This window comes from Nycticebus coucang, chromosome 12 (genome assembly GCF_027406575.1).
Source record: "Nycticebus coucang isolate mNycCou1 chromosome 12, mNycCou1.pri, whole genome shotgun sequence".
In the NCBI taxonomy this organism is placed as follows: Eukaryota; Metazoa; Chordata; class Mammalia; order Primates; family Lorisidae; genus Nycticebus; species Nycticebus coucang.
In genome coordinates this window covers 100,838,054-100,858,877 of record NC_069791.1, presented here as the reverse complement: position 1 = coordinate 100,858,877, position 20,824 = coordinate 100,838,054, and the positions used below count along the sequence as shown (strand labels likewise).

General features: G+C 45.1%; 1 protein-coding gene across 6 annotated transcripts in view; it reads left to right on the top strand.

The window, feature by feature from the left end:
- The window catches only part of ADCY9 (adenylate cyclase 9), a 145,752-nt gene extending 125,505 nt beyond the window's left edge, over positions 1-20,247 (top strand). For all 6 annotated transcript variants that reach the window (XM_053556803.1, XM_053556809.1, XM_053556810.1 and 3 more), the window contains exons 6-11: positions 4,221-4,323; positions 7,793-8,001; positions 11,775-11,934; positions 12,979-13,127; positions 15,767-15,808; positions 18,242-20,247. In XM_053556803.1, the coding sequence (XP_053412778.1) occupies positions 4,221-4,323; positions 7,793-8,001; positions 11,775-11,934; positions 12,979-13,127; positions 15,767-15,808; positions 18,242-19,436 (1,858 nt within the window). In that variant the 3' untranslated portion in view covers positions 19,437-20,247. The remainder of the gene's footprint in view (positions 1-4,220; positions 4,324-7,792; positions 8,002-11,774; positions 11,935-12,978; positions 13,128-15,766; positions 15,809-18,241) is intronic.
- Positions 20,248-20,824: the final 577 nt, after the last annotated feature.

Sequence of the window (20,824 nt, the reverse complement as noted above, 5' to 3'; positions counted from 1 at the left end):
ATTGTAGCTGTCGTATAGAAAACGGAGGGTGCAGATAGACGTCTCCCCCTTTTGCTGCATTGCTTTGTCTCCCACATTTGTCCTCCATTGTCAGCTTATTACTCTCATTTTGTAACTTACAGAAAAGCTGCACAAATACATAGAATGCCCTGATGCCTGTTGCCTAACTCATTAACTTTTAGCATTTTGTTTGTGTTCTTCTCTTTCTCCTTCTGTGAAATTTATTTTTTATTTTTTGTGAACCTTTTGACAATAAGTTAGACACATCATGCTCTTTACCCCCTTCTTACTGAATTTCCTATGAACAAGGATGTTGTTTGACATAATCTTACTAAATTCAGGAAGTTTAACGTTGATGTGATATTTTATCTAATACAGAGTCCATGTTCCAATTTTGTAACTTGGTTCAGTGTGTCCTTGACAGCACCTTCCCCTAGGGCAGGATCCAGTCCGCGATCACAGCTTGTGATCTACAATATTATGTAGTCATCACATCTCTTTAGTCTTGTTAAATCCAGGACAGTTCCTCAGTCAGGCTTTGTCTTTCATCACACTGACATTTGTGAAGATACTGGCCCAGTCCTTTTATAGAATAGCCCCAAAGGGGCGGCACCTGTGGCTCAAGGAGTAGGGTGCCAGTCCCATATACCGGAGGTGGTGGGTTCAAACCTAGCCCTGGACAAAAACCAAAAAAAAAAAAAAGAATAGCCCCAAAGTTAGATTCGTGTGATATTTCCTTATGATCAGAGTCAGGTTCTGCCTTTTTGGCCAGAAACTACATGTCCCTCCTGGGGCATTGACGTACAGAGGGTACACAGGGCTCATTTGTTCCTGATTAGTGATACTCTATTTTGATTAACCAGAAAAGGTGTTGCCAGTTTCTCTCACCTAGAGTTACTATTTTTTCCTTTGACTAATAAGTGATCTGTAGGGAGATAATTAAGATCTTGTAAATATTCCATTCCTCATCAGCCTGGATTATTCCATTGATGATCCTTGCCCCAAACGGTGTTTATTGTGATGCTTCAGATGGAGATTTTCTAACCCCAGCTCTCCTGGCACATTTATTATGTGGCTCCCAGCATCCACCGTGAAGAAGAGCTCTCCCCCCATCCATTATATTATCTATCCATCCATTTGTTATCATCTCAAACTCATGTATTTCTATTTTATTTTGTGGGCTGTAATCCATCACTGTCCAGATTATATTTGGATGCTCCATTTGTCCCAAATCTAGCCAATGGGAGCCCCCTTCAGGCTGCCTCCTGTATACTGTGCATGGCCCCATCGTTTGTTTGGATCAATTTCTTACTTTCTAGCAAGATTTTGCAGGCTGATTTTATACCTTCTTCCCTGCCCCAGCTGAGGAATCAGCTGTTTCTCCAGAGAGCCTCTTAGCAAAGAATGGTACTTAGATATGTTAGCTGTTAATGTCCAATTTAAGGTTGTCATAGTCCAAGAATATATCTGCATGGTTTCAGTCCTTTTACATTGATCAAGACTTGTTTTGTGGCCTCACCTATAGTCTGTTTTGGTGAACATACCATATAGATTTGAAAAGAAGGTGTATTCTGCATTTTTAGGATGTGTGATCCATAAACATCAATTAGGTCCAGGTGGTTGGTAGTATTGTTCATATCCTCCATCTCTTTTCTTACCCCCTTTTTTTTTTTTTTGTCTATTCTATCAATTGTTGAGAAAGAAGGGTACTAAAATCTCCAACTATAATTATGGAATTGTGTATGTCTCTCTTTAGTCCTGACGATTTTTTAGGTACTTACACACTTACATATTCCTGATGAATTGATCCTTATTATCATTTTGAAATGTCCCTCTTTACTCCTGGTGATGCTCTTTGTCTTGGAGACTGTTTTATCTGATATTAATATAGCCACTCTTGCCTTCTTTTGTTTACTATTCGCTTTCCTTTTTTTTTACTTCATATCTGGGGTTTTTTATTTGAAGTGCATCATTTGTGAAGCTTGCTTTTTAATCCATTCTGAGAATCTCTGCCTTTTAATTTAAATATATTTATTTGCTCTTTAGCCTTAACGTCTTTCTATCATTTTTCTTTTAGTAATTGCTCTAGAAGTTACAGATACACATCCTTAAATATTTGTAGTGTCACTATAGGTGAGGCCACAAAACGTATCATTTCACTTTTTCAGGAGTGTTCAACCTTTTTTCTTTTAAATACACAAACACTAATAAAAGCTGATTATCTTTAAAAAAAAAAAAAGGGCTATGCATACTTTTTGTTATATCTGACACCACAGATAAGCAAAAGAAGTCCTCACAAAATTAGCATGTAGCCCTCAGGCTGCAGGTTGGATACCCCTGCAAATGAAGAAATGATTCCAACTGTATAGATCTGTTACTCTCTCCTCATTCTTTATGCTATGGTTTTCATACATATTACATCTGTAGCCATTGTAAACCCTAGCTTCTAATTCTAACTTCTCAGTAATCTTGGGTTAGTATCTGTTGATTGCTTTTCTATTGATCATGATCATGTTTTCCTGTTATTTTGTGGATCTAGTGATTTCAGATGGTGTTATGGACATTGCATATGATGCTTTAGAAACTCTGAATTCTGTTATAATTCTTTGAAGAATATCAACTTTTTGTTTGTTTCAGCAGGAAGTTAACTTTCCTGAATTCAGACTCCAAACTCTATCCCCTGAGGTGGGCAGCAGCTGTTCTTAACCAGGCTGCTTAGTGTCTGCCATTCACATGCATGTTTGAAGGGTCAGCTACAGATTTGAGCAGAGTTTATATGCATAATTTGGGGGTGCTCCTTGTCCAGTTCTCTTCCTTCTGGGATTTATAACCTCATTTTCCATCTGTGGTCACCCTAAACTCTTTTTTTCTGGTTTTTAAAGCCAATAAGACTGTGGCTTTTCTTTCTGCATTTTATCTTCTCTACACTTGGTGCTGACTAATGCCTATCTTCAGATAAAAAAAAAAAATTAAAATTAAAAGGTAAAAAAAAAGGGAAATTCACCTGATGATGTTCCTTTCTTCCAACTGTGACTCTCCTCCATTCATTACCTGCTCTGGCCACTCTCCAGTACCTTTCAGGAATTGTTTCTGTATTTCATTTATCATTTATAGTTTTTATCTGTGAGAGGATTAGTCCAAGAGAAGCTAACTTCCATTCCTAGAAGTGGAATCTCCCAATATTAATTTAAAAGGAGCAGCACAGCTCATAGCAGTGTTGATTCTGCCTCTGGTCTGCTAATGTGGCCAAAACCATACCCTCCTTGCAGCCGCTTTGTTTTTTCCTTTGTTCATACTTCCTGAAAGGGGAAAGAATTGACATCAGGGGACAAAATTTTCTCTCTCCTGAGTCTGAGAAAGTAGTAAGTTGTTAGAGAGAAAAGAGAGTCCCCCGTGCTGCAAGGAAAGGAAGGAGTATACATATGGTAAGCCCTGCTTCGTGTCCGGCAGCGCGTGCCAGGCACTTTACATATTTTATCTGATTTAATGCTAATAGTTACTCCATGAGAGAGGGAGTAACTGTATCTGTGTCTGTATTCACTTTCAGAAATCATGTTAATGTTCCCTTAAATTTATCATAATTTTCTGCAGTTTAGAAAGGATATTACTATTTGCTGGCAATTCATAAAAGAACGAAAGAGTCATGTAAAGCAGGTTTGATTTTTCTGCTGTTAAAATCATTGAGCTTTATCATTTCAGGTTTCACGCACAATCTGCATATGTGACAATAGCACCAAAATCACACTAACTATAAACACAATTTGGTGATAACAACCTGTTAGTTTTTACAGTGGTAATTACTGTCAGTACTCTGAATGACAAGGCAGCCAGTTCTGAATTATGTTTTCACTTGAAGCCTTCAAATCAGTCTAAGGACTCTCGGTACAAGGATCTGATGGCTCTTCAGAAAAGATCGTTTCACAGAACAAAAGAGCTGCCTTCATCTTCTAATCCTGGATATTAGAAATATGTTTTCAAAAGCAAGGTTCTAATAGTCATGGTGGATAGTCATTCTTTAATGGAGATGAGACATAAAATGCAATTATGGTTAGAAACTTTCTGGAGATAGGTTTTAAAAGGGGCGGTAGAACAATGTCTATTACATAGTGACTTAGATGCAGCTGTTGTGATGAGTGGCTTTTTGATAATCATGATTTGATAAAAATAATTACAGTGATTGTGGTTGAATGTTGATCGATTGCATTTATTGTGTCTTCTAGCCTGATGAAAGATTATTTTTTTAAGCCGCCCATTAATCAATTCAGCCTGAACTTCCTGGATCAGGAGCTAGAGCGATCCTACAGGGCCAGCTATCAAGAAGAGGTACGTTTTTTCCTTATTATTTCACTGAAGAAATTAGTAGCTCTCATTGGGTGGTTCACGATTAATTTTGTGCTTTAGCAAATGATGGGTAAGTGGAGGCTAATACTGATTTCCCACAATCCACAGACCCTAAACTGCAACTGTATATGAATTTTTCTTTGCAACGGAGAAACCCCAGCCTATCTGTGTCCTTTGTCTTAAAGCCCAACCTCAGCCAGGCACAGTGGCTTACGCCTGTAATCCCAGCACTTGGGAGACCGAGGCAGGTGGGTTGCCTGAGCTCACAGGTTCGAAAGCAGCCTATGCCAGAGTGAGCCCTCATCTCTAAAAATAGCTGGGCGTTGTGGTGGGCACCTGTAGTCCCAGCTACTTGGGAGGTTGAGCCAAGAAAATCATTTAAGCCCAGGAGTTTTGAGGTTGCTGTGAGCTATAACATCATAGCACTCTACTGAGGGCAACAAAGTGAGACTTTGTCTCAAAAAAAAAAGCCCAGCCTCATCATCACCAGACCATTCTCACTACAGCTGTGTCTCCTGGCCCCTGTGGCTGTCCCTATCCCTAGAAGACCCAGCCCCGCCTATCCTGGAAGGGAGCTCCGGTCATGCACTCATCCTGGGTTCTTGAGTACTTGTTGCCCTGTCTGGTTTTTTCTCCTCTGAAATGGGCCTAAGAGCTAAGGAAGTCTTTATCTCTCTCCATAAAATTCTGGTTCCATGTCCCCACCCCACCTAGACCGCATCATCTTAACCTCTGTTGTCCTTGAACTCTTAGCCCAAATATCATTTCCTTGAAGAAGCTCTTCCTGACCCCAGGCTGTATTTTACTTCCCCTATATACTTTCTCTTCTTCACTTGCACCTCATTTTAGAACTTTACTAGTGCAATTCTGGAATCATTGTGCCTCCCTCCCAAGACTTTCCCTGAGGCAGAACTTAGTCTTTCTCATTCCTTTCACCCCATCATCTAGCATGGAGCCCACACCTCCGTGTGCTCAGCAGGGGGGTTTTGAAAGGAACAAATACAAGAACCTGGAGCCAGGTTTGAATTCTAAGCAGCCTATTCCTGCTTTCTTTTCCACCGGGCTCAAACCTGACCTCTATGTATGTTCCCAAGTCAAAGGACCCAGGACTGAAAGGGTTTCTCATTCAAATTCTATTTTTCATTTAGCAAATCTTTATTAAATGTCTATTGTGTCCAGGCACTGGCCTAGGCTCTAGAGAGCGACGACAGAGCCAATGCATGCCTCTTGGGGCTGGAGGTGCTACCTTCTATCAGCCTCCAAGGGACAATAAATATTCATTAACATCCCAGGCATGGCTCCTGCAGGTGGTTGGTTGGTGGCCTGTAAGGCAAAACATTATTTCATTTCATCCTCACAGCAGCCCTTTAAGGACGTTTATGATTATCCCAATTTTACCAAAGAGAAAGCCCAGGCTACAAAAGGCCAAGTGGGTGGCCCACTCCCCCAGCAAGGCTGAGCATCAGCTGTCTGACTTTCAAGCCCCGAGTCCTGCTGCTCCTGGTACTGTACCGCTGAGCCTGCTGAGCAGAAAGCAACTTTACTGTCCATTCTTCCAGGCACCAGATGTTCCCCCAGGCACTGATCTCGGGGCTGAGATGCAGAGGTGAGAGGCATAGCCTGAGAGGGAGCAGTGACCGTCCAGAGCCAGAGGTCTAGGAATGTCCTTCAAGCACACAGTGAGCCCCCAAACCCAGAGTGAGGATTAACCCCAGAGGGCATTAACTCCGGAGCCTACTTTAGGGAGAGGACCAGGAATTAACCAAATTAATTCCTGGAGGGAACATTCCAGAAAGGGGGTTAGCATCCATAAACTTCAGAGATACGAGAGTCTGATACATCCAGGAAGTTTGTAGGTGCTTCCTAGTGCAGGGTGGGATGGGAGAGGTAGGAGGCTGGCAGGGCCCAGATTGTGGCTGCCCTGCTATGGACATCATGCCGAAGGCCAGCAGGAGCTGTTGAAGGGTCCAGAGCACAAGGTAGCACCACCAGACTGTGTTTTATAGAGATATCAAGGCTGAGTTGAGGAAGGGGATGGATAGTGAGTGAGACAGGAGGCTGTGCAACAGGCTGGACACCGTCACCTAAAGGCAGTCTGCGTGTCGTAGTTTTCAGAACACCTAAAGCAATGAGTGTGAGCCTTAGCTAACCCACATCAGGAACGGGGCAAGTCAGGAAACCTTAGGATTCAGATGGAAGTGAAGCTGCCCCCTCTCAGTCCAGCCTGCTGGAGCACTACAGCAGGCTTAGAGCTCCCGCTGCACCCTGCAGCACCCATGCCAGCAAGCTGCAGTGAGCCCCGGCTATTCTCTGGAGCTCTGGATGGAGCCCCTGAGAAGGGGGTGACACATGTGTGCCTCTGCCATGGTAGGTGAGTGTAGGCAGCATCACCTCTGAAATGCTCAGCCCTTCTGAGGGGATTCCAGAGGTTAAGGCCAGACTGACTCTCTGGGACACAAAGACACTCCCAGAACATAGAATCAAACCTGGTTCCCTGGTGGTACAGAAGGGTCCAAGCCTGACATGGGACTGACTGACAACCTTGCCTCACTGTCCAGGCTTACCCTTCTCTCTTCCTACCCAGCTCCTGGGATCCTGGGTGCAACCGAGGCTCCCAGAGCCAGTTTGTCCTAATAGGAACATGCATCAGACCAAAGGCCATTTTGCTCCCTGCACCCAGCCTGAGCCCAGCTGGGAGGCCAAGTTGACATCCACTACCTCTTGGTGGTGGCCAGATGGAAAGCAACTTAAGTGGTTTGTGTTTCTCTTTCTCCCAACTACACCCCCTACCTTTAAGCCCATACCTTCACCTTGAGCACTCCCTGGACAGAAGTTAGGGGAGCACCTGGGTGTCAGCTTATTGGAGCTGAGTCCAGGCCTAGGTCCTCGTGTGACCTTGACTTCCCAGTCTCTACACCAAGATCATGGTGTGTCCTTCCCTGTGGGCTATTGTGAGCATTGATGGATTGTGGCCTATAAGGCCCACACAGGGCCTGGACCTAGTCATCTCTTGGACATGATAGCATCATTGTCTCCTTCCTTCATTCCCTAACATCATGTGAACACCTCTGTGTCACACTTGACATACCATGCTGACCTGGGACCGGCCATTTGGTGGAAACTTCCAGCACATTGCATCCATGTGACTGCCTTTACAGATGGAGAGTCATAACGTTGCCAATCACTCATCTTTCAGGCTAAATATGCAGTATCTGTGAAAAATACTGCTTGTCATCGGTTGCTGTGTAACCCTGGGCAAGTTTCTTAACTTCTCTGTGCCTAAGCTTCCTCATCAAGCAGGTAGCAGGGAGTGGCCTGCCTAACACACCGTCACCCAGGAGGTCCAGAGTAGGCGAGCACTCAGCAGACATTGGCGGTTTTCCATCTGAATGATGCTCCATGACCACTGTGGCCACTTCGAGTCATTCAGTTCCCCTCCTGCCCTACACAGGTTATAAAGAATTCTCCTGTGAAGACCTTTGCCAGTGCCACCTTCAGCTCCCTTCTGGATGTGTTTTTGTCGACAACAGTGTTTCTCATTCTCTCCATCACCTGCTTCCTGAAGTATGGGGCTGCTGCTGCGCCTCCCCCTCCTGCCGCCCTAGCAGTCTTTGGCGCCGCCCTGCTGCTAGAGATGCTGTCCCTCGTGGTGTCCATCAGGTAAAGTGCTCAGCAAACGGGGCAGGGTGTTCTCTAGTTCTTAGCCTGTAGCTCCCTCTTCTGGCATGACAGATTATGGCTGAGCATTCTGACTGCAAGGCAGTCACTGGTCAGAAGCCAGCTGTCCCTCTCCACTTGTTTGTGGAGACAGGCCGTCATTTCCTTCCTACCTCAGCCCTGTTTCATAGCATCCTCCCTCCCAGATGCTAATACAGGCACCGGCGGGGACCTGTGGGCCACGCAGCCCCAATGTTGGCCACTCGTCCTTGTATCTCCAGGGTCAGATACTTAAAAGGAGAAAGGGGGGAAATAAGAAGTGAGAAAGGGGGACTGTGAGGACAAGAGGTGTGTAGGATGCAAGTGACAGGCAGCCAGTGGGTCAGCAGGCACTGCTTTTGTGTGTAAGAGCCAAACCACAAACCTTAGAGGAAACCACAGGCACAAATCTTTACAAGCTCAGATTAACTGGTGGTCTCTTAGGTGTGACACCGGAAGCACAAGCAACAAAGGAAAAATAGATACGTTTGACTTCATCGGGATGTAAACTTTGTGCTGCTGAGAACACAATAAAAGAAAGTAAAGAGAGGCCAGGCTCCATGGCTCACGCCTGTAGTCCAGCAGTTTAGGAAGCTGAAGCAGGAGGATCATTTGAGCCCAGAGGTTTTGGGGGTTGCTTGAGCTAGGCTGACACCATGGCATTCTAGCCCGGGCAACAGAGTGAGACCCTGTCTCAAAAAAAAAAAAAAAGAAGAAGAAAGTAAAAAGAACCCACAAAACACCCAGAATGAGAGGAAGTATTTGCAGATCAGATCATATCTGACAAGGATCTACTATCTAGAATATTTTTATAAAGAACCAATAAGCCCCATGAGAAAAAGACAACCCACTTTTCAAAAGATGGAGGATCCAAGTAGAACACAGGTGCTGGTCAGGAAAGCTGGGTCCTCGGGACCAGCCCAGCACCCTGAGGAAACTCAAGGCTGCTCTGTGTGTCCCTGATCCTGTGCACACTGGGGGCACTCGATTTACCCCAGGCAGATCGCCCCATGTTACTTACCTCCTGGGTGCCACAAACACCTTATCCAGTCCTGTCACTCTCAACAGGATGCCTGTGAGCCTAGCGAAGTCTCACCAGCCATTGTCCTCAGGAGCTGAGGTTAAAATAGAAATGAGGGGACAGACCTTGAGTTTCTGCTACTCTTACCCAATATCCCAGGGCAGACAAAACTGGCTTTGGGTCTAGCTCTGAAGCTTCCAAACACTAGTTTCTTCCGCTTTGGACTGGAATGTCTGCCTTCTCCTCTGACACCTGACACCTTTCTTTGGCTACCATGACACCCCTTGGTGTGCTCTCCATCTCTGCTGTCTCCCTGAATTCCCCAGGGTGCCCCCACCTCAGCTCTCCACTCCCTCCATCCTTCTGAACCTATATAATGCCTGAAGTGTTAAAGAAAAAGGTATGGACGATTATAAGAGGAACTTTACCGGCTCAGCACCTGTAGCTCAGTGGCTAGGGTGCCAGCCACATACATTGGAGCTGGCAGATTCAAAACCTGGGCCTGGGCCTGCCAAACAACAATGACAACTACAAGCAAAAAATAGCCTGGCAGTGTGGCGGGTACCTGTAGTCCCAGCTACTTGGGAGACTGAGGCAAAAGAATCACTTAAGCCCAAGAGTTTGAGGTTTCTGTGAGCTATGACGCTGTGGCACTCTACCCAAGGCGACATAGTGAGACTCTGTCCCTCTGTTAGGTAGAGGGACTTTACCTAACAAATGCAATCAGTGTAACCTGCTTTCTTGTACCCTCAATAAATCCCCAACAATTAAAAAAAAGAAAGAAAGAAAAAGGTGTGGAGACAATGCTTGCCTCAGAGCCATCAAGAGGCTGTTGGCTCCCTTATTAGAGGGAAACTAGAGGGCTGGGCAAAGAGGGTGGACATGGAGGGAAGGGAGTGCAAGTGGGTCCCAGGAGTGGAGACCACCCACAACCCAGCTCCTGGGACCCACTTAGCTCATGTGGAAGTCCGTCCTAGGATCTGCTCCCAGGGAGCACATGCCAACCTGTCTTCAAGCCCATGGTCTATTTGAGTTTTTTCCTTTTTTTTAAATCAGTCTCATTGTGATATAATTTACATACAGTAAGCTCACTCATTCAAGGGTACAATTCAGTGATTTTTAGTAAATTTGCAGAGCTGTACAAATATCATCACAATATGGTTTTGGATATTTCCATCACTGCAATAGGAAAGCTGTCTCCACCTGCACTCACTGCCTACATGTCCACACGCCAGGTTCCCTCTTAAGAAGGGAGCCTACAGCCTTTTGATTGCTCTAAGGAAAGCATTTTCTCCATGTCTTTTTTTTTTTAACTCTTACAGCCATTATGTCCCATTCCTTCAGACCCTGTTCTGAGGATGCAGGTTGGCTGGGTTTAGGGACTTCCAGGGCTGAGGTGCTGAGACTCTTTGTGCAGGCACCTCAGGAGTTAGGTGAGACTCTTCCATGAGCATTTGCAGGACTTAGTTCAGTTTGCCAGGAATCAAGCCCTAGGAGAGGTCGGCACCCTGAAGATTTCCCCTGACCCCTCTGAGAACTACAATTGAGATCCTAAATCACTAAGAACCTGGGCTACAGAATACTCAGGATCCCCAGGGAAGCCAGCTGTGCTGAGTTCTCACACCAGATGGGGTCTTACCCATCTCATCCAGAAAGCTTCCCGCATCTCATCTCTGGGTTTCATTCCTCCACTTCTGCCCCAGCCAAGCGTGAGGATAGCCGGTCTCATCCTTGGACTTCTGCAGGCTTGAGGACTATCACAAATGACCCCCAGCCTCCTCTGTTCCTGGCTGGGGACTTACTTCCCTGTCCCGCCTCATAGGACCCCCGTATTCTGCCTTTGCTCATATTTTTGGTTATTCTTAGACATCTTCCAAGGCTTTATTACCCTTTAAATATTAGGAAGCCAGAGTCGTCTAAGATCCCAAAAGGGTCAGGCTATGCCTGTGCCCTTGTGGGAAATGGCCAGAGAGTTGGTATTTCCTTGTCATGGCCACACACAGCCAAAGCTGTCAACACACTGCAGGTATTCAGGGGGAAGGCGCCAACGCCTGGTGTGTGCAAGAAGCTCTCAGGTTGTTGAACCATGGTGGCTCCTAGCCTCTCCAGAGGCAAGGATGGTAGGCCTGTCACAGACCCTAGGATGTAGGCTCTGGACTAAGATGTTGCCAGCAAGTTTTCAGCCTCTGTGGGTGCCCTGGGGCGTGACAGGTCTATGGGCACAGGGCAGAACTTTGTTCTGGCCACTTGCAGGACATTTGCATCCCCAGCTCCTCCCTACTAGAAGCCAGGAGCACCCCTCCATCACTGTGGCAACCAGAAGGGCCTCCCAGAACTTGAGGATATTACCCTTTAAATATTAGGAAGCCACCAAAACCACCCTAGTTGAGACTTCATGGCAGAAGCAGCTGGGAGGAGGTGATAGCAGCAAGTGGTTCCCCAACAGACTTTCCTCAGGGCCCGTGGTGTTCTTACAAGCTCCCTGAGAGACCAGCACATTTTATCCGAGTACAAGTACCCTTAAAAATAAGGTTTACTAAACTGAGTCAGCCTAGTTTCCTGGTCTTCTACCAAAAGTGAGGCGGGGGCTCTGCCTATTCCATGCCTGCCCCAGGACAGCAGCAGCACAGCATGGGTGGGGAGTGAGCAGCCCTGACAAGGTCCCCACTCCCACCTTCCTTGGCGGACAGACCCACCCTAGACCCTCCTCCCACAGGATGGTGTTTTTCCTGGAGGATGTCATGGCCTGCACCAAGCGCCTGCTGGAGTGGATCTCAGGCTGGCTCCCGCGCCACTGCATCGGAGCCATCCTAGTGTCACTGCCGGCACTTGCTGTCTACTCTCACGTCACCTCCGAGTTTGAGACAAACATACATGTAAGTAAAGACTTGGCGATTTTATCTCTACAATCTTCTTCTTCGAGAATTTCTCTATTTAAATAAGCCTGTTACATGGAACTGCAGCTTAAAAATAGGCCCTTAAGGAGGTACAAACTCTGATGCTACTTTGGCACTTCTCTGCCTTTTTAGAAGAGCTTGGCACAGGCCTGTCCAGGTGGCGCGGAAGACTCCCCAGTGGGCACAAGTCCTCTCTAGTGCCACTTGGTTCTCACCAAGGTTCAAATCAGTTCTTTCCTTCATTCTTTACAAAAAAGCATCTGTCCCACATTTCTAGACAATAAACACTAACGTGCCAGTCTGCACAGTTGGCAGAAATACTAGCACCCTGGGGAAGATCACTTGAGGTGAGGCAAGGGTGAGACCCCATCTTTACTAAAAACAGAAAAGTAGTCTCAGCTACTTGAGAGGCTGAGGCAGGAGGATCACTTGGGCCCAGGAATTTGAGGTTACTGTGAGCCATGATGATGCCACTGCACTCTGGGGCAAAAAGAAAAGAAAGAATTGGCAGAAATGATTAACTGGAACCACTCCTATTGATCAGGAAAGGACCTTTTGGTTTAAACTCCATAAACAGTAAACTAAAACTCTTGTGGAAGGTTGCAAGTAAGTATAATAGCTACCAGCAGGTGGACTACATTTGGTGCTTTAACACCAAGTTATATTTCCATGAGCAGGTGCCCAAAGAAAAGTTTTTTGAAGGTAACTGATCACACAGTAATGGTTCTCAAATGAGGAAGCCTACCTTTCCACCAAAACAATATGCCATTTCCACATACAGTGTGCACTTGTAGCCCAGCATTCTGGTTAGTGGTCCTAAAGGGGTTTGATCTGTCCTTGAAACTGCTGGCTAGCCAAAAGAAAGAATTATTGGACATATATAAGCCATTTGGTACCATTAGAAGTATTTTTACATTAGCAGAAATATAGGTGAGCAGCAAATGCTTAGGCAGGCTTGTGTAGAGCCTGGGTGATGCGCGGTGGGGAGGCGGGTGGCCATCGCTAACTCTGCGCCTCTTACAGTTCTCCACGTTCACTGGCTCAGCTGCGCTGATCGCCGTGGTGCACTACTGCAACTTCTGCCAGCTCAGCTCCTGGATGCGGTCTTCCCTTGCCACTGTCGTGGGGGCCGGGCCACTGCTTCTGCTCTACGTCTCCCTGTGCCCAGACAGGTATGCAGCCCGTACTGCACGCCAGGCACCCCGGGCGCAGGGATGCCTTGCCTGAAAGCACTCAAGTCTAGCTGAGTTTGCGTATTCTCTGATAGCACTTGTTTACCATTGTGGCCCAAAATAGCTTTCAATAAATGTCATATCAGAAAGTTAATAAGATGCCCCAACAGTAATACACAAAAGAAAGAAAATCACTTTTAACAACATACCATATACAATAGCTGAATATAGACATGCTTGGCAAAATAACGCAGTTATCACATGAGTTGGAATCTAACAAAGCCAGACCTGAAGCATTTCATATAAGATGGTTAAGGAAATGAAAGAGTAGAGGCACAGAGAGACATGAAAATGAAGAAGCAGCCGTTCCTGACCTTACCTGAAGTAGAGTTCTTGTACAAGACAGGTCAGATTGTGGAAGTGGAGGAAATGAAGACATAGGGTAATCTTGCAAGTGACCCGGGCCTTATTTATGAGTATTGTGTCAAAAGAATATCCCACGTTCCTGTGACACAGGTCACAGGAATGATGAGCTGTCACTGGACATATCCCTTATCTTGAAATCCCCCCACATATCAAGGAGTAGTTCAGTTCCTGGTACTCAGAATGGCCTTTGAAACTGTAGGACTGATGGGTGCCAAGGGATGGAGAGGTGGTATGGATGTAGAACCAGGACTGGGCAGTAGACCTCCCAATGGGGGACAGGATCAGTTCCCATCTTCACGCTACAAATATTAAAAAATAAAAAAAAATACAGGAGAGCACTTTGGGAGGCCCAGGCAGGTGAATTGCCTGAGCCCAAGGGTCTGAGACCAGCCTGGGCAAGAGTGAGACTCTGTCTCTAAAAACGAGCCAGGCATTGTGGCAGGCGCCTGTAGTCCCAGCTGCTCAGAAGGCTGAGGCAAGAGGATCGCTTGATCCCAAGAGTTTGAGGCTGCTGTGAGTTATAACACCACAGCACCCTACCAAGGGTGAAAGATTCTGTCTCAAAAATAAATAAATAAGAAAGACACAGAACAACAATGATAGGTGCTGTATTTAGAATATCCTCTACTGGTGGGATCCAGTGCGATCCCTGTCTTTTACATATTCTCCTAATTAAATAATGTTTGGTTCCCAGTTTGTTAAATGAATCTTACATTGCCTGTCGCTCATTAGCGACCTATTTGGGGGCTTTTAAGCTTTTCAACTAAATACAGAATTAGAAATACAGTAATACCTTGGATGACAGGCTGCACATAGTGAGCAATTTATGCAAATATTTCATGATATCACAAATCCATTAAATTTCCATTTGTGTAACAAATTTCTGAACATTGGGCTCTTTCTAGAACTGCTTATAAATCTTTCACAGTTATCGTTTATTGAGGAACCACCTATTTACAGTTATAGGCAAGCGGGATATTTTAAAGTTACACGGGACATTTCTTTGTTGGGCTTTGCAAGACATCTATCTAACATTCTGGGTCCCTAAATTATTATGACAACCAAAGGGAGCCCTAACATTCCCAAGATACCCCCTAGAAGTAGTAGTACCGTTAAGTAAAATCAAGAGGGAGAGGCGTGTGGCTCACGCCTATAATTCTAGCACTCTGGGAGGCCCAGGTGGGTGGACTGCCTCAGCTTAGGAGTTCCAGCCTGAGCAAGAGCAAAATCTCACCTCTACTAAAAATAAAAAACTAGCCAGGCATTGTGATGGGTGCCTAAAGGCCTAGCTACTCGGGAGGCTAAAGCTAGGGGATTGCTTGAGACCAGGAGTTTGAGGTTGCCATAGCACTCTACCCACAGCAACAGAGTGAGACTGTGTCTCAAAAAAAGAGAAAAAAAAGATTGAATTTGAAAGCAGAAAACAATGAAATGCGTTGCCATATCAACAATGTGAAATGTACTAGTCACAGGTATCCTTAAGTATTAAAGCAGTGGTCAGTCAGTAGTGGACAGAGTAAGTCCCCTTCTTCAATTTGCTTAATAAAATAATAACACGATGAAAGATACTCAAATTCCCTGCACATTATGATCAAAAAGGGAATTTAAAATAGAACTGTTGTTCAGTATTTGAAAAGAAACTTTAATGGATAGTTAAATTACTTCAAACAAAATAAAGCATGCTTTTAGTGTCCTAAAGGTGTGGCCATCTGGAACCATGGTCATTACAAAGCTCTTTACCAAAAGAGTGAACAGCAGCTCCATCACAAACACCTCACTGGATGTTCATAGTGGCATTTAGTTGTGCCCATGGGGATTTCCCACCTGAATCATGGAGCCAAAGGGATGAGGCACACTCTATCATCATTCTGCCCAGAATTCAAACAGCACATCTCAGGGCAGGGCTGGCCTCACCGTGTAAGATCTTCCCGTGTATGTGGAGCCCCCCACCCCCTCAGCACTGCTGTGCCCAGCCTGGGTAGAGGGATGTGGGGTGGTGAGCAGAGGCATAACTCAGCTTCTACAGAGGGGCAGGGGGCTCTTCGGAGAACTTCCCCAGCACTGAGGGACACAGATGTGGAAGGAGAGGTGAGCACAAGTGGACTATGACAACGTCACATACATGTCGTTGGTTGTTTAAGCTCTTCTCAGCTTGCTTCCTAGAATGCCTTCTTTGCTTTTTATAATGATATTTTTCTGCATTTTAATTTCAGTTCCATGGTAACTTCACCCCTTGATGCACTACAGAATTTCAGGTAAACTTTTAATATTATGTTTATCTCTAAATATATAAGTGACTGTGTTATTGCTACTTATTTCTCAGCTTCCTGGAAACAGTCATATCTTAAATAAAATGAGCAACATGTGCATTCTTTTTTTTTTTAAATAATATATGCATTCTTAAAAGAAGAAGTGGAAAATGTCTACTTACTGAAATATCAGATCATAGTTTTAATGTCTAATTGGGAAAATAGAACGATTACTTAGACGTATTTTAGAGTTGGTATAATTTTTACATAAGACTTTAGGATGTTACAAAGAAAATCTCTTTTTCTTACAAAGAAAAATAATTATTTCCTAAGAAATTTTTAAACAACTATAACTTTGAAATAATAAATGTTAGACCCTGCCTTACTGTAAATGGCAACATAAATTTTAAAAATCTTGGAGTCAGAAATAAAAATGATACCATATAAAATCTAGAAAAACTTAAAATTAAGTAGTTTTCAAACTTAAAAGACTAAATAACTTTAAAAGTAGAACCCTGAAGAAAAAGACTAATAAATTAGAAAGAGAAAGGAAATCAAGGCAGACAGAAAAATATGTGTTGGGACTATTGTATAAAACAGCAAATTAAGACCTGCATAAAGGACAAAAAACAAAAAAATTCACAAAAGAGAAAATGTGGCTGGAAGACAAATATACAAGTGTACACAGTGTCACTGCACAATCATGCAATTGCACAATTCCTTTTGGTCTGGGGTGGCACCTGTGGCTCAAAGGAGCAGGGCGCCAGCCCCATATGCCGGAGGTGGCGAGTTCAAACCCAGCCCTGGCTAGAAACTGCAAAAAAAAAAAAAAAATTCCTTTTGGTCTTTTTAAAGACCAGTCTCTTAACTAGAATGATATTTTTTTAAAAAAATTGACAATAATTACTCCTTTGGAGTTGTTGGGGTTTTTTTGTTTGGTTGGTTGGGTTTTTTTCTTTGTTTTGAGACAGAGTCACACTCTGTGTCCTGGGTAGAATGCTGTGGTATCTTAGCTCACAGCAACCTCAAACTCCTGAGCTCAAGCAGTCCTCCTGCCTGAGCCTCCTAAGTAGCCAGGACTATAGGAGCTCACCACAACACCCAGTTTTTTCTTATTTTAGTAGAGACAGGTCTTGCTTTTGTAAGGCTGGTCTGGAACTTCTGAGCTCAGGCAGTTCACCCACCTCAGCCTTCAAGATAGCTAGGATTACAGGCTAGAGCCACCACTGTTGGTCCCTTTTGGGCTTTCAAATTGGAGTTACAAAAAATTATAAAGTGAGTGCCTAGTTCAAGAAAGAGTATGGTACATTCATAAATTGTGATAATTTTTTGTTCGCTACCAGGCAGTTAAGATATAAGTTTATTTTAATTCTTAAAATCACCTGATATATTAGATTACTTTGTTCCCATTTTCCAGATGTGGAGGCCGAGGCTCGGAGAAGTTAAGGAACCTGTTTCTAGTCACACAGCTAGTCCTTGGCAGGGTTTAAACCTGTTCATTCTGCCATACCTCATTATTTCTTAAAATGTTGCAATAGTTTTAGAAAGCAACTTGACAATCTATATAATACAGTCATAAAAGTGTTCATAACCTTCAACCTAATAATTCCATTTTTGGGTTATTTGCTGAGGAAACAATTCAGTATATGACAAAGACTGCATGCCAGAAATTATTAATCACAATGATTGATAATATTGAAAATCCACTGGCAACTTCAGTTGTCAATAATAAAGGAATTAAGTTAGGATAAATATAATCATACTATAGCTATTAAAATGTGGCAAATATAGAAAACAGGATTTTCATTTATTATGCAAAATTATATATATTATAGCTTAAGAAGGTATTTAATGACATATATAAAAATTAGAGATATAATAGTTATGATATAATAATGAGTGATAATTTAAAAGCAAAATACTGGCCAGGCATAGTTGCTTATGCCCAGGTGGATCAGAGGTTCAAGACCAGTGTTGTGGTGGGCGCCTGTAGTCCCAGCTACTCAGGAGGCTGAGACAAAAGGATCACTTGAACCTAAAAGTTTGAGGTTGTTGTGAGCTATGAAGACGCCACACCACTCTACCCAGGCAGGATGACAAAGTGAGACTCTGTCTCAAAAAAATAATAATAATTAAAAAAAATAAAAAGTTGTGAGTACAAGTTTTAAAAGAAGCTAAAAGGCATTTGAGGGGGAAAAAATCAATTACCAAGTACTGAGTAAAGAAATCAGTTATGAAAAGCAGTCATTATCTCTCTGTATCTTCAGCCAGCCAAAACCAGAAACAGACTGTTTTATGGCTTTGGTTTGCTGAATGTTTGAAGTCAGCAAAACTACTGGTTAGCTGGGCTGTTTCAGAACTTGCAAGGACTGAGTGGTAACCTTCCCCTTCGAAGATGCACTCAGCAGGTATGTCCTTTCTCATGTCATTGCTCTCCAGCTCCGGGAGGAATCCGTGCAATAGCTCCTTGCCACGTGACCTCAGGAGGCCAGCCAGCCTGATCGGCCAGGAGGTGATCCTTGTCTTCTTCCTCCTGCTCTTGTTGGTCTGGTTCCTGAACCGAGAATTCGAAGTCAGCTACCGCCTCCACTACCACGGGGATGTGGAAGCAGATCTTCACCGCACCAAGATCCAGAGCATGAGGGATCAGGCCGACTGGCTGCTGCGGAACATCATCCCCTACCATGTCGCCGAGCAGCTGAAGGTGTCCCAGACCTACTCCAAGAACCACGACAGTGGAGGCGTGATCTTTGCCAGCATCGTCAACTTCGGTGAGTTCTACGAGGAAAACTACGAAGGAGGCAAGGAGTGCTACCGGGTGCTCAACGAGCTCATCGGGGACTTTGATGAGCTCCTGAGCAAGCCAGACTACAGCAACGTTGAGAAGATCAAGACCATCGGAGCCACGTACATGGCGGCGTCGGGGCTGAACACCTCCCAGGCCCAGGATGGCAGCCACCCACAGGAGCACCTGCAGATCCTGTTTGAGTTCGCAAAGGAGATGATGCGTGTGGTTGACGACTTTAACAACAACATGCTGTGGTTCAACTTTAAGCTCAGAGTTGGCTTCAACCACGGGCCCCTCACGGCCGGGGTCATCGGCACCACCAAGCTGCTGTATGACATCTGGGGAGACACCGTCAATATCGCCAGCAGGATGGACACCACCGGTGTCGAGTGCCGCATCCAGGTGAGTGAGGAGAGCTACCGCGTCTTAAGCAAGATGGGCTATGAATTTGACTACAGGGGAACGGTGAACGTCAAGGGAAAAGGCCAGATGAAGACCTACCTTTACCCAAAGTGCACGGACAATGGGGTCGTGCCGCAGCACCAGCTGTCCATCTCCCCGGACATCCGCGTTCAGGTGGATGGCAGCATCGGACGGTCTCCCACAGACGAGATTGCCAACCTGGTGCCTTCTGTCCAGTATCCGGACAAGACATCTCTGGGCTCTGACAACAGCATGGTCCAGGCCAAGGACACTTACCTGTCTTCTAAGAGACCCTGGAAGGAGTCCCTCAAAGCTGAAGAAAAGTGTCAGTTTGTCCAAACCATAGAGAAAAATGACTGTGAAGAAATGGGAATGGAAGAAGCCAATGAACTCACCAAGCTCAACGTCTCAAAGAGTGTGTGAGCTGCCCGAGGTGCTCTGCTCGTGGAAACACAGTAATACTTGTAACAGGCTGTTGTGCTTTCTCAGCACCACAGTCTCCATCCCTGAACATGATGTTATGTGGTCATTTCAGCCCTAACTTCTGTGTGGATCACAGTTATTCAGGGTTCATTTTCATCCATTTCTTTCCCTTTCATCCCTTCCCTGGACATTCCCCCTTGGGGTGATCCGCTCAGCATATGAGGAGAACAAGTGCCTTCAGGGCTCGGCCTTGGCCTCGATCTAGGGACAGAGGCCACCAGTGGAAATCACGGCTTTGGTTATTATTTGACATTTAAAACAAAAGCTGTGGTTGAGATATCATTTTCATTGCTTTTTCTCATAAGACACTTATTTCCGGGGCAGGAGGTCACTAATGCAATGTTTTTTATTTTTTTCCCTGTATCCTTATAATAGTGTCTCCCACTTACCTGCCCTTTCTACTTAAGCACATATACGCACACACTTTCATTTCTGAATCTGATATAAAGTGCCAGTAATTCAGCGAGAGGGGGTGTAAGTTGGGAGCATGGGCACCTGCGCCTTTCTGGGCACCTAGGCCCTGGCGGGCTATGGGTAGACCAGGTTCCCTATGCCAGGGGGCTTCAGGGGTTCCACCACGTGTAGGCCAAGTTGCAGATGCTAACTGGGCACAAAGCCTGTGCACCCAGGCCTCAGGTATCTCAGAGCTGCTCATCCTGACCTTTCGCCCAGGGGTCTTCCAATCGGGGATGAAGGTGTTTGTTTCAGAAGCTGACGCATCTGAGGAGAAACTCCAAATAAATGTCTGAGGGTTGCAATTATTTATTTATTTATTTATCAGAAAGTGGGGGTGTGGGAGTGGCGGGAGCACTGAGCATCTGGTTGGAGGGAAATAGCCTGTGGTGGGGGGGCAGTTCACAGGATGATGAGATGTCCCTTAAATGTTTTTCTGCCACCTACGGCCACCTCCCCTTGAGCCACATCCACTGCAGTTCTAGGGCTGAGGGAAGCTCTGCAGCTTCCCCTGCTGCCCACAGGTCCCCTGTCCGGCTCTCAGGATGGAAACCCAGTTGGGTGCCGAGCAGGCCTAGGCAGGTGGTGGCACTGTCCTGACTCCCACAGACTCGGGAACTTTCTTCTCTCCTGCTCTCGGGCTGTGCAGGGCCTGTTTGTCACAGGATTTAGTCTTGTGAGCTAATCTCAGCCTCTTGAGCTGGTGTCCTTAAACTGTACTTAAGGACAGAGTCATCTGTGGGGAAAGGAAGTGTCCAGCCAAGGGCAGGTTAGAGAAAACCTGAGAGGAAAATCGCTTGTATGCTCTTGGGTTTTGATCGCGTTTATAATGAAGTTTTGCCATGTTGAGTGTGAAGTTGATATCACAGTGAACT